Source organism: Sciurus vulgaris, assembly GCF_902686455.1.
Source record: "Sciurus vulgaris genome assembly, chromosome: 3".
Classification (NCBI taxonomy): Eukaryota; Metazoa; Chordata; class Mammalia; order Rodentia; family Sciuridae; genus Sciurus; species Sciurus vulgaris.
In genome coordinates this window covers 131,255,486-131,268,714 of record NC_136463.1, presented here as the reverse complement: position 1 = coordinate 131,268,714, position 13,229 = coordinate 131,255,486, and the positions used below count along the sequence as shown (strand labels likewise).

The 13,229-nt window shown below is 35.7% G+C and overlaps 1 protein-coding gene across 3 annotated transcripts in view; it reads left to right on the top strand.

Moving 5' to 3' along the window:
• Positions 1 to 13,229, top strand: part of PDE11A (phosphodiesterase 11A) — a 369,784-nt gene that overhangs the window by 200,680 nt on the left and 155,875 nt on the right. For all 3 annotated transcript variants that reach the window (XM_079132189.1, XM_079132190.1, XM_079132191.1), the window contains exons 7-9: positions 2,464 to 2,539; positions 5,192 to 5,259; positions 7,653 to 7,745. In XM_079132189.1, coding sequence (XP_078988315.1) covers positions 2,464 to 2,539; positions 5,192 to 5,259; positions 7,653 to 7,745 — 237 coding nt within the window. The remainder of the gene's footprint in view (positions 1 to 2,463; positions 2,540 to 5,191; positions 5,260 to 7,652; positions 7,746 to 13,229) is intronic.

Here is a 13,229-nt window from a genome sequence, read left to right as displayed (position 1 = left end):
AAGGAATATGATTCTTAGCTCACATTGTACATGAAAATAATTTTAATTGGATTGTAAATTTATTATATGAAAGCTAAAACAAGGATTCTAGGAAGAGAATAGGGGGATACCTCCATGAGGTAGGAATGAGGAAACATTTCTTGAACAAGACCAAAAAAACAAAACAAAACAAAAACACTAACCATAAATTAAAAGACTGAAATTTTAGGTTATATTATATTAAGAACCTTTGAATCAAGGGTGAGAGAGTGAAAAAGCAAGCTGCAGCATGGGAAAGATATTATATTTATATTTATATATTGTATATATTTCTACATCTGGCAAAGGGGTTCCTATCTGGCATCTATTAAAAAAAAAACTTTACAAATCAGTTTTTAAAAGTCAGATTACCCAATAGGAAAAAGGACTAAAATTTCAAAAAGGTACTTCAGAAAAGAGGATATTGAAGTAAATAATAAATAAAGTTGTTCAATGTGATTATTTATCAATAGGGAAACTACATAAGCTGTTGTCTTAATTGTGATACTTTCAAGAGTGTAAAGTCATTTTATTAATAATAACTTGAGGAAAACAGACACAAGTTTACCCCCATCATCAGAGATTATTTGTAGTACTTCCACTATCAAACACTACTGCATATCTCCCAGAATTGTTAAAATTAACAAAACTAAATGAAACAAAAACCCACTGGCACTATCAAATGCTCATGACACAAGTCAGCTGGAACTCCTGTACACTTCTGATTGGAGAGTATATTGGTACAGGTACTTAGGAAAACTTTGATGTATCTATGAAGGCGAGTATGTGTTTAACCTGATAATTTCTATTATAAATATATATATCCAACATAAATTCATGTAAATGTGCAACAAGTAGGTACAAGAATATTCATAATTACACTATTTGTGATTAAACAGAGAACAACTCAATGTTCCTTAAGAATAGAATGAGTTAGCTACATTTTAGTCATACAATAGAATATGATTTATTATGTAAATAACCAAAATGAATAAATCTCAAAAAAAGGTTATATAAAAGAATCTAGACACAGAAGAATACACATTCGTTGATTGCTTTTCTACTAAGTTTGAAGCAAATACCTAATTTATGGTGTCAGTAGTAAGTATACTGGCTGTCTCGTGGGAGGAGGAAAGGGACATGGAGGTGGAATAGGGGGTGGTAGTAATATTCTATTTTTTGATCCCAGTAATGGTCACAGAGGTACATTCTTTTTTTGAAAATCTATCAAGCTGTATACTTAAGAGTTTTGCACCTTTCTACATGCACATTAATCTAAAAAAAAAATTTGAAGAAGAGAAACTAACACATTGGTAAAGACAATAGGGGACATGCAGAACATTAATTTATTAAAGAAAGAAAAGTATCAAATATAGAATTTAGGTGAGTAAATTAACTTCCAATTTCAAATTTGTTAAATATTTTAAAATATACGTAATTAATTACCACGAATGCTTAAAAATATCTTTTTAATCTCAATAACTGTGAACCAAAACCTTGGCATCTTTTTTCTTCTATACTAACAGGATGACAGGTTGACCTTTCCCACTGGAAGCAAAGGTCACATCAACTCACCAAGATCCTTTCAGTCTTTGCAGCTATTCCCCAACCATTCAAATATGGAACATTGTTTTAAATGTAAATGGAACTAGTTCTGATTGATGTTTGATGCTGATTATGATACCTAATTCCAATCCATCATCTCCTGACCTTCTGACAGAAAGAGCTCTGTACGATATTTATTGTCTCTTTCCCCTTCCTTCCTTCCTTCCTTCCTTCCTTCCTTCCTTCCTTCCTTCCTTCCTTCCTTCTTACTTTCTTATAATTTTACAACATTCATAATAATTTGGTAACAGTACAAACATACTGTTAAAGGTACTTTAGGCTCAAACATTCTTTTCAACAGGTGTGTCCAATCCCAGATGAACAGTGACTGCTGGTTTAATTAAAATGCTTTTAATACTCAGAGCAGAATCAGTTGCCAGGATTCTTGCCTGGTGGTGTGATAATGACCATGATGGTTTTATTCCAGCTCTCTGTGGCTACAGGGATTGGGGGAGGTAATGTTGGTGGAGTGTTTTTGTTGACTGGTATTTGATTTGGATTTAATTCCCTTGGGATGTTCATTATGCCATGTTAAATAAAAAGAACAAGTGAGTGAGTGTACACATTTAAAAAACAGATGATAAGGGAGCCAGAAGTTGTTGCACATGCCTGTAATCCCTGCAACTTGGGAGACTGAGGCAGGAGGATTGTCAGTTTGGGATCAGCCTTGGGGAATATATATGTGTGTGTGTATATATACATATATGTACATACATATATATACACACACATATATACACACACATATATACATATGGTTTAAACTTAAAATTAAAAGTAAAACTTTTTAATCTATGGTTAATATTTAATTTTAATAAAGTGCTTTTTTTAATATCCTAGGCTGACCAGATATCTGGTTTTCACATAAGATCAGTTCTCTGCGTCCCTATTTGGAATAGCAACCACCAAATAATTGGTAAGATATTATCTAAATAGTTCTAATTTCTTTTATATTTATAAAAAAAACAGAAATTTTCTTTAAAATACACCCATGTCTTTTTACATGTTCCCCCTTTTTATGTCCAGGACTTATCAAGCTATGTCTCATGCTCTTGTACAATCTCATAAGCACAGACTCCTAATGAATAGATGTTTATTAAGCTAAAATATTAATCAAATAAATTTTGAAGTAGAACGGTATCTCAGAAGCCAACTAATGGAACCCTTTTATCTTACCTTGCAGACATTAAAGCCCAGAGAGAGAGAGAGAGAGAGAGAGAGAGAGAGAGAGAAACACAAGGAATTGAACCAGGTCACTAAGTTAGTTGGTAGCAGGATCAGGATGAAAATTCAGGCCTTCTAACTCCTAGTATAAACTATCCCACTGTTTCTTCACATTTATATCTGTGCTTTCACACATACTGAATGCAAAGGAAGAGAACATAAGGATATCAGACATAACTGAACATGCGTCTTACTGCCTGGATGATTCTGAAATAGGTCACACAGTACCCTAAAATAAGGAAATTGTGAGCAAAAGTCACTTCCAATTTTTTTACCCTCTCTGATCATTTCTATGCCCTTAAAATTTCATTCTGGAGAATATCAAACTTAATGTAGAATCCCAGGTAAGAAGAGTTCATAGTTAAAGTCATGAAGGATGGAGCTATTTGTTAAAATTATTCAAACACAATGAAAATGTGATTTTTTTTTTTCCTCCTAAGAGACATAAGGTAAACAGTGTATTTGGTACTTATTGTATCTCTTTGCCTCTCTCTCCTTCTCCCTAAGATTGCCTGTTAAACTCTATGTAACAAAGGATTTAGTATTCTGTGGGTGTTGTTGGGACCTGAATTTTGAAAGTTTTTTTTATATCAGATTGTTTAACTTTCACTGAAATACTGGTACATTATTGAACATAAAGAATATTTTAGAATATGAGAATCTGAGTCCCTAATAAAAGGGGAATTAAATTGCCTCATGTATAGAGTTAAATATATTTATGTAAAGAGAAGGAAAAATCCATAAGAAACACTATGTGTTATCTATTGATTTGATGGTAGTCTCACATGTAGTCCTACATTTCGATTCTAACAGTATCTGTTATTATTTCAAAATTAGGACTGTAGTTTGTCTGTTACATACTAAAAATTTTGTGTTTCATTATATATGTTTTCTAGCATATGAGAGATTATCTCCCTGGTGGGAAATTAGTTGTTTTCAAAACTACAAGCATGTTGCTGGGTGAAGCAGTGCACACCTGTAATCCCAGCTACTCTGGAGGCTGAGGCAGGAGCACCCCAAATTCAATGCCAGCCTGGACCACTTATCGAGACAGTCTTGATAAAATAAGAAGGGCCGGGGATGTAACTCAATGGTAGAGTGCTTACCTAGTGCTCTTGAGGTCTTGGGTTCAATCTCCAGCACTGGGAAAAAAAGACACATGCGCACTGCACTATTACAGCTATTTTTTTGTTTGTACTAAATGGGGACTCAGGCTAGTGTTTTTCAAGATTGTTGAATTCTGCTGGTTATACTGTTGTGCTTTGAAAGTCATACCCTGAAATGTCTAAAAGTGAACTTTGGAAGCAGGAAGCACTCCTAAATTAAGTTTGTTAGCACCATGTGAACCATTGGTAGCAGGCAGCAAAACAAGTTTTGTTGTGAAGGTTAACTGTATCATATTAATTTCCACTGCTTGTAATAATACCTATCATTTCCTGAATGTCTACTCTATATGGAGCAGTATGCTAAGTGCTTTACAAGCATTTGAACTTTATCCTATCTAGAGAATAATACAGTGACTACCAGTGGTAAAGGGAGGGGAGGATGGGAGATGTGGGTCCAAGGACAGAAGGCAGCAGACATGTAGGATAAAAAAGTGCAGAGATTGAATGCACAGCATGAGGGCTATGGATAATGAAATTGTACTGTATTCGGGATCCATAGTAAATGAATAGATTTTAGCTGCTTTTGCCGCAAAAACCAAAACCAAAATGGGTGTCTGCGTGGGTTGATGGATGTATTTATTTTGCTATAGTAACCTTTTTACTATCTACATATATCTCATATCATCATGTTATATTCCTTAACATATATAATAAATTTTAAAAAATTATCCCCTTTAATCTTCATAACCCTCTAAGACAGTTAACTTTTTAATTCCCATTTTGTGCATGAGGAATTTCAGTGCTAAAAATGTTAAGTAACTTAATCAGGGTCACACAGCTATTAGTGGAGTTAAAATTTGAATTGAGACCATCTAAATCCAGAACTTACATTCTTAATCACCCTGTCATACTGCCTCTCTCAAAAACTGAGGTAATTGAAAATATGTAGGAATGCATGTGTGTGTGTATATATATATATATGTAGGAATATATATATATATATAAATATGTAGGAATGTATGTGTGTGTATATATACACACACACATACACTCAGTTATAGATATGTAACTGTGTATGTATTTGTGAATATGAAGATACATGGATATACACTGGCTATATCAGGTTGCACAGGAATTTAAACTGAGTGTCTGCAGAGTCAGCTGTGGCCTACTCTATTATAGTGACACAGCATTCCGTACTGAAAATGACTACTGCATATTCCAAACTTTTCCCACAGGGGTGGCTCAAGTGTTGAATAGACTTGATGGGAAACCTTTTGATGATGCAGATCAACGACTTTTTGAGGTAAGAAAATAAATGTATAAGCCAAGGTCATTGCAGAGTCACAGATAGTTTCCTGGTTACAGCTTACTGATGTTTGTAAGGATGAATAATTATTAGTCATTATTGTATTTGAACTCTGCACCAAAATTTAAAGGAAGAGTTAAAAATAGAGGTATAGGTAAGATTTGATATTATTTTTCCCTTAGGTTATTTTGAACCTTTATTTTTATTTTAATTTCATTACAAAATCAAATCTCCTCTTTATTAAAATATTTTTTAGTAGTTAATGGACCTTTATTTTATTGATTAATTAATTGATTGATTCCTTGATTGACTTATTGATTGATTGATGTGGCTCTGAGAATCAAACCCAGTGCCTCATGCATGCTAGGCAAGTGCTCTACCACTGAGCCACAACCCCAGCCCAAATTCTCTCCTCTTTGCTCCAAAGTGCTGTTTTCTTAACCTTGTCTTGTTCCCATGTTTTCAGAGTCCCCGACCATTCCTCCAGGTGCATTGTCCTCACTTTCCTTTTGTTTACAAGTTTCCATTTACTCCAACTCTCCAACTGGAGAGGATGTCCTCAAATGGGCTTCCTTGTAGCCTGTTCCAATAGCTACCATGAAAACCCCATCGTTACTTCTCTCTAGTCAAATGCACCTCCCAGCTTCTTTATTAACTGGTTCCAAATCAATCCTCCCTCTCCCTAACATTTACCTTATGGTCACTTAGTTTCTTTACCAAAATGTTTTATGCCCTAGCTATAAAAAGAGGTTGCTTTGGCAGTATGGAGATTCCTCAGAAAACTTGGAATGGACCCACCATTTGACCCAGGACTTATATCCCACTCCTCAGTTTATACCCAGAGGACTAAAAATCAGCATAATACAGTGACACAGCCACATTAATGTTCATAGCCATTCAATTTACAATAGCTAGATTATGGAACCAACCAAGATGCCCTTCTATTGAGGAATAGACACAGAAACTGTGGTATATATACACAATGGAATTTTGCTCGGCCATAAGGAATAAAATTATGGCATTTGCTGGTAAATGGATGGAGTTGGAGAATATCATGCTAAGTAAAATAAACCAAGCCCAAAAAACCAAAGGCCAAAAGTTTTCTGTGTTAAGTTGATAATGATACAAAATGAAGGGAGGTGGTGGGGAGGAGCAAGAGAAGAATGGAGGAACTTTGGATTGTGTAGAGGGAAATGGGGTGGGAGGGTTGGGGAAGAAAAGAGTGGACTGAGGCAGGCAGTATTTCCCTATTTCATGTATGATGACATTAATGGTGTGAATCTACATTGTGTACTATCATAGAAATGAAAAGTTATACCCCATTTGTGTACAATGAACCAAAATGCAGTTTGTAAAAATAAAAATAATTTTAAAAAGTAAAGTAAAAAAAAAAAAGAGGTTGCTTTGGGCTAAATAGAATGTAATTACTAAAATCAATTCACAACTTAAATAAATTAAGAACACATTTAGCAAGGTATGGTGGTGCATACCTGTAATCCCAGCTACTCCAGCAGGAGAATTACAAATTCCAGGCCAGCTAGAGCAATTTAGCAAGACCCTGTCTCAAAATTTATAAAATTTAAATGGTATTAGGGATATAGCTCAGTCGTAGAGCACTTATCTAGTACATGTGAGGCCCTGAAGTCTGTCCCCAGAACCAAAAACAATGGCCACAACCACAACTACAACAACAAAAACACATTAAACACACTGGATGTTTTTAAAACTCTGTAGAACGAAATGAGAAGGAGGGAGGTATGAAAAATGGTGGAATGAGACAGACATTATTACCCTATGTACATGTATGATTACACGAATGGTATGAATCTACATCATGTACAACCATAGAAATGAAATGGTGTACCCCATTTGTGTACAATGAATCAAAATGCAGTCTATAAAAAATTTATTAAGATAAAAAAAAATTTTAAAGGTGTACAGATGGACACACAAAAAAACTTTGAAGTAATTTCTTCATAATATTAAATTTTATTTTATTTTTCTGTACTGAATATTGAACTCAGGGATGCTCTACCATTGAGCAACCTCCCCAGCCCTTTTTATTTTGAGACGGGGTCTTGCTAAATTGCTAAGTTGACACACTGAACTTAAACTTGTGACTCTCCTGCTTCAGCCTCCCAAGTCTCTGGTATTACAGGCATGCACCACTGCACCAGGCAAAATTCATTTTTTTCTCATGTGCAATGTGAACTATAAAATCTTACATGACAATGGTAATTAAGAATTTTAATCTGCATATTTCCCCAAGGCCCACCTCTGTGTACAATAAAGGTATATATTCAAACTCATCCCTGATGAGCACCTGCTTTCATATTAGATTTTACCAAAGAGTTATTATAATTTTAATTACCAGACTTTCCCTTTCCTAGGCTTTTGTTATCTTTTGTGGCCTTGGCATCAATAACACCATTATGTATGATCAAGTGAAGAAGTCCTGGGCCAAGCAGTCTGTGGCTCTTGATGTAAGTACAATATTTATATCAAAATCATCTGCTGAAACACTCTAATTTTATGAAGGAAAATTATTCTTGTTATGGGACTTACTTTATTCATTTTAAATTATCTATTCATGGAATCTTAATAACTTTAGGGTCATGTGTTCAAATTTGATGGAAGCTAGAGACCCTCTCTAGAGGATGCACATATGTACACAATATTATATATAATTCTGAGGAGTTCATAGATTCTTTGAAGCCCATGCATACATGTCCTATGGTCAGATACAGATTGTATGTAATAATCCAAACATAATTTGTTAGGATTATGTATTATGAATTTATACTTGAATATGTATTGGTATTCTGAAAGTCCATAGCTCTTCTCATCAAAGGAGAAAACCTCACTCTGAAGATGTATGGCCCAGATGGGAGAAGCTGATCCTGTCATTTTCCCACTACTCCTTCTCCCCAAGCACATACACATCTCACTGAGAATATCGACATGTCCCCTATACCAACACTGTATGTCCTTTCAGACCCTAAGTGCTAAAAGAGCAGTTCTTGCCATGCACAGTGGCATATATATAATCCTAGCAACTTGGGAGGCTGAGGCAGGAGCATTGCAAGTTTAAAGTCAGCTTCAGAAACTTAGCAAGACCCCTGTCTCAAAATAAAAAAAATAAAAAGGACTGAGAAGGTAGCTCAGTGGTAGAGCACCATAGGGTTCATTTCCCAATACTGAAAGAACAAAAAACAGTTCTCATCTCCCATGAGTATCAGGTGCCTGTTTGATTCAAGATCTATTTTTTTCAGCATCTGCTCTGTAGATAGTACTGAAGATTTTGTTTATATCTATGAAATACTAGTAGGGCAGATAAAATGTCATTGCCAAGATAACAGCACATTGAACCGTATGATATGAAATCTTCAAAATATTCTGTGTTCCAAGACAGATTTTGGTAGAAAGAGAACACTGAGCAAGTGTAAGTAGACAAATTGATGGTACCTGCAGGACTCTGGTTTGAAATTTAAAAGACATAAAATTACAGTTATCTAATCTACCTATATACTTTTCTTCTTCTGGCCAGACTGTGAATTCTGGAGGTGGAGTTTTTGTTCTTTGTGCTTTTATTTGCAGTGCAAAGCAGGGTGCTTAGCACAGAGGAGGGATTTATTGAGTAATTTCTGACTGAAGGAAGGGAAGGAAAGAAGGCTGAAGGGAAATGTGATGTAAGGAATATTTTTGTTGTTTCTGTTCTCCTGAGATAGCCCTGTTCTGTTTGTATATAACATGTTTACAGTAAGGACTAAAAGTAGTATGTGATGAATTAATAAATGAGCAAACCGTAAACATGCAACCCACAGATAAGAATTGCTAGTCGAATATTAAGATCTGTGTATACAACTGTTTTCAAATTGTGACTCTGTCATCTTGCTCAGTTGTGAGAATTAGATGATGAATGCAGAAATTTTCATGAGCAGTCAGTAAAATTATAGTAACAATAATAGGCATATTTTTAATTGTAATAGTATATTTATTACTGAAAAATCACCATGGGTTGGGAAAAAGAGAAAAGGACAGAAATTTTGAATAGCAAATTTTGAGTCATGCCTCCTTCACTGTCATCAAATTCTGCCTCACAAATTATTTCTTATTTCATGCCACTATAAGAACATTCTATGAAAAGAATATGGAATCAGGCCATTTCATACACTAGTCCTGACTAAAACCTACTTCATTGTGTGATAGCTTCATGAGCACACACAGAGAACAACTCTTGTATCCCCATAATCTCACTCCTCACTTAACCTCTTAGTTTATCTCCTTCCCATTGGGAAGGGACTAGAATAACTGTTGAAGCATGAATGACCACCTAGCCCCAGATGAAAGATTCACTGAAAAATTCTACTCTCAGTGGTGTCACTTCCAACTTCTCTCTGTCCTCAGGGAGTACCTAGTACCTCATAGGTACCTAGAAACTGCAAATGTATCCACCATCCTAAGCCACAGTCTCATGAAGTGCTTAGTTGGGTTCCTAGTAAACACCCTTCTGTGTGTATAACTCAGACACCTTCTTTTCATAGACATAAAAATGATTACTGACACTGACAAATTTCTGGATCAACTGAGCCTTTCGACTGAGCCTTTTAATCTCATCCTTTCAAGAAGTTGACTTACATATGTTGACTGTTTTAGTCAGCTATTTTGCTGCTGCAACTAAAAGACCTGACCAGCACAATTTTAGAGGAGGAAAAGTTTATTTATGGGCTCATGGTTTCAGAGGTCTCAGTCCATATACAGCTCCATTCCCCAGGGGCTCCAGGTGAGTCTGACATCATGGAGGAAGAGTGTGGCAAAGGGAATTGACTCACATGATGATCAGAAAGCAGAGAGAGAGAGGTCTCCACCTACCAGATACAAATATATACCCCAAAGCCACTCCCCCAACTCCCACCTCCTCCAGCCACACCCTACTACTTCAGTTACCACTCATTTAATCCCTATCAGGGGATTAATTCACTGATTGGATTAAGACTTTCACAACCCAATCATTTCTCCTTTGAACCTTCTTGCATTGAATCACATGTGAGCTTTTGGGGGACACCTCATATCCAAACCATAACATTGACTTATATGTTCTGTAGGCTTTATTTTATGCCAGTGTCGGGAGTAGATGCCCAGTCAGATTTGTGCTGCCATCTTGGTTTTCTCCCTCCCATCCTTGAGCAACCCTCAGCCCACTGGAAATCAAATTTTTAACTCGAGAGTTCAGGTGACATCCACTCTCTCCCTGGCCTAGGAATCCATATGCAAGGGTATCTGGAAGGATTTCTTATCCTCGGGTCTTTATGAAAAAAAAAAAGAGAGAGAGAGAGAAAATGACTTGTTAGAGCTACTAAATATAAATAAATATAATATTTTTGCAAATATTTTTATTTAAAGTATGTATTTATATTTATATATAAACAATCTAGCCCAATAAAGGATATGAGCTACTTTATAAGAATACAAATGAGCCAAATATCAAAAACAAAACAAAACAATAACAAATCCAAGAGAAAGAAAGTAAACCAGGAGAGACAGAACACAATACAATGCGGTCCTTATGATCTCCCCATCCCTTCTCTTCAAGGACCTGGGCTAGCCCTTTTTCCTTTTCTACTGCACCTAAGGGAAGATTCCCACCCAGTAGGGCCAGGTTCATCTTCTTGTTTGTCTCATTTTTACAATTTTTTTTTAGTCTTTATCCTGCTTGATCCTGTCCCAAGAAAAGCAATATTTAAATGTAGTTCTCCCATTCCCCAAATATTTTTACATTCTCTTGTTTTTCAGTAAGCAATAAAGTGGAGGGAAATAATCCATCTCGTGGGCCCCAGGGACAATTCCAGTCCTAGAAGCCTTTCCCCCCAGAAAGGGAGCGTGTGCATTGCTGGCTTGGAGGGCACAGCAGTGCCTTTCTGAGTGTTCAGGAGACTCTGGAGAGGCAACACAACACTGTTTGCTTCTTTTAAACATCCTTTCCCCAAGGCATTTTTGATAAAAAATGTTGCATCCTCTGAAAGTAAATATTCTCCAGATAAATTTCCTGTGAAGACTAACCCCACAAGTGGGATTGAGTACAATCTCTGAAACACTCAGGGCTCCCTGGAAGTATGTTTGTTTGTTTGTTTGTTTTTAACAAAATACTTGTCTTCAATTTTATTTTTTTCCCAAATAGCCACTGATTTCCATGCATTTATTTGGTACTGACTGCTTTCCCTATTGATTCGAAATGCCCTACTAAATTAACAAATTCATATATATTAAAGTATATTTCTTTCATGTTACTTTGTTTCATTGATTTGGGAAAAAAACCCAGAACTTTATCATTTTAAAGACACTTTTAATCTAGGTCTTGCTTTGCATCGATATCTCTGATAGGAGTCTATTGACGCTTATCCAAGCAAAAAGCTGTGTAGGTTGAAGATTTAAAGTGTTGATTTTAGCATTAGTCTGATCTGTCTAGTTTGGATTAAATCCTGATTCAGAAGCTATTGATCTTGGGCAAGCTAGTAAGTGCTCACTCTCAGGTATTTCTTATGTTAAATGGGCACAAGAAGGGCATTCCAACATTTAAATAAATAATGCAGGAGAAGTACATAGGGAGTCTTTGGATTCTACATCTGCATATTCAACTACAAATGGAAAATATTCAGAAACAAATTGTGTCCGTACTAAATATGTTATTCTCCTATAACCAAAACAGTATAACAGTTATTCACATACCATCTACATTAAGTATTAGGTATTATAAATAATCTAGAGATGATTTAGATGGAGTGTAGATTATATGCAAGTCCTAAGTCATTTTATGTGTGGGTCTTGAGTATTTGCTGATGTTGGTATGAGGGAGGGTGTCCTGGAACCAATCCCATCAATATGTAGAGAGAGTTGTACTTTGTAAAAGTTAGTTTTTACTAATGTGTGCACTTGCTGCCCTTAATCTTCATTGAGTTCTGATTGCTCAGCCCAAGATGCACTGTAAGACTATACTTACTAGAGACTATAACTTGTTGCCTGTTTTTGAAGACTAAGCTGAAGACAGACTTCCCTGTTCTTTGGCAGAGGCTGTTGGTTCCACCATTACTCACCCCAGCAGCATTCCAAGGGCATGCATCTTCAGTGCATGCCTTTCGTCTGTCACCTGTCTTTGCATGTTTCTGCAGAAAACTCCCGGGCATGGAAATACAAAATTTCCTTTGTACCTTTCTAAGAAAGACTTGCCATGCTAGGAAGTCTCTTCCCTTTTGCCACATACTGGCAACTTCAGTTCATTTTAGCCATAACTCACAAGTGGTGAAACATAGAAATACAAATATACAAATTTCTTTTTTATTTTCTGGCTGTTGAGTGACTAATACATTATCTAGATTTTGTTTGACAATCAAATTATCAACTCAATTATTTTGGTGACTTTTTCTTAATTTCTCATAATCTATTTTTTCCTTTTTTTTTTTTTTTTTGTCGTCATTGTTGTTGTTATTCTTGTACAGGGGATTGAACCCAGGGCCTTGTTCATGCTAGGCCAGCACTCTACCACCGAGTTCTATCCCAGCCCCTTTAAAAAACAAATTATTTGGGACAGGATTTCACTAAGTTGCCCAGACCAACCTCAAACTTGTGATACTTCTGCCTCAATCTCCCTAATTTTATTATTAAGTTAGCTTTAACAATATGTATATTTTTCTTTCTCAGCTCTTAAAGCTGAATAATGGAACAAAGAGAAAAATTTCCTATAATTTTTCCTAACTTTAATTTTATGATCTTGATTTCCGTGCTTCATGTGTAGCCTAGAGCTTCAGAAGAGCTGTATTTTAGTATCTGTTCACATATTAAAAGTAAGATCCGAAGAAGAAAGGGGGAAATTTTACCTAAAAGTCAGAATACAGAGAGAATACAATATGAATGTAGATGTAGGATATTACTTCCTCACTCTGAGCATCACAGATTGTACTTTGGGGTGTCTT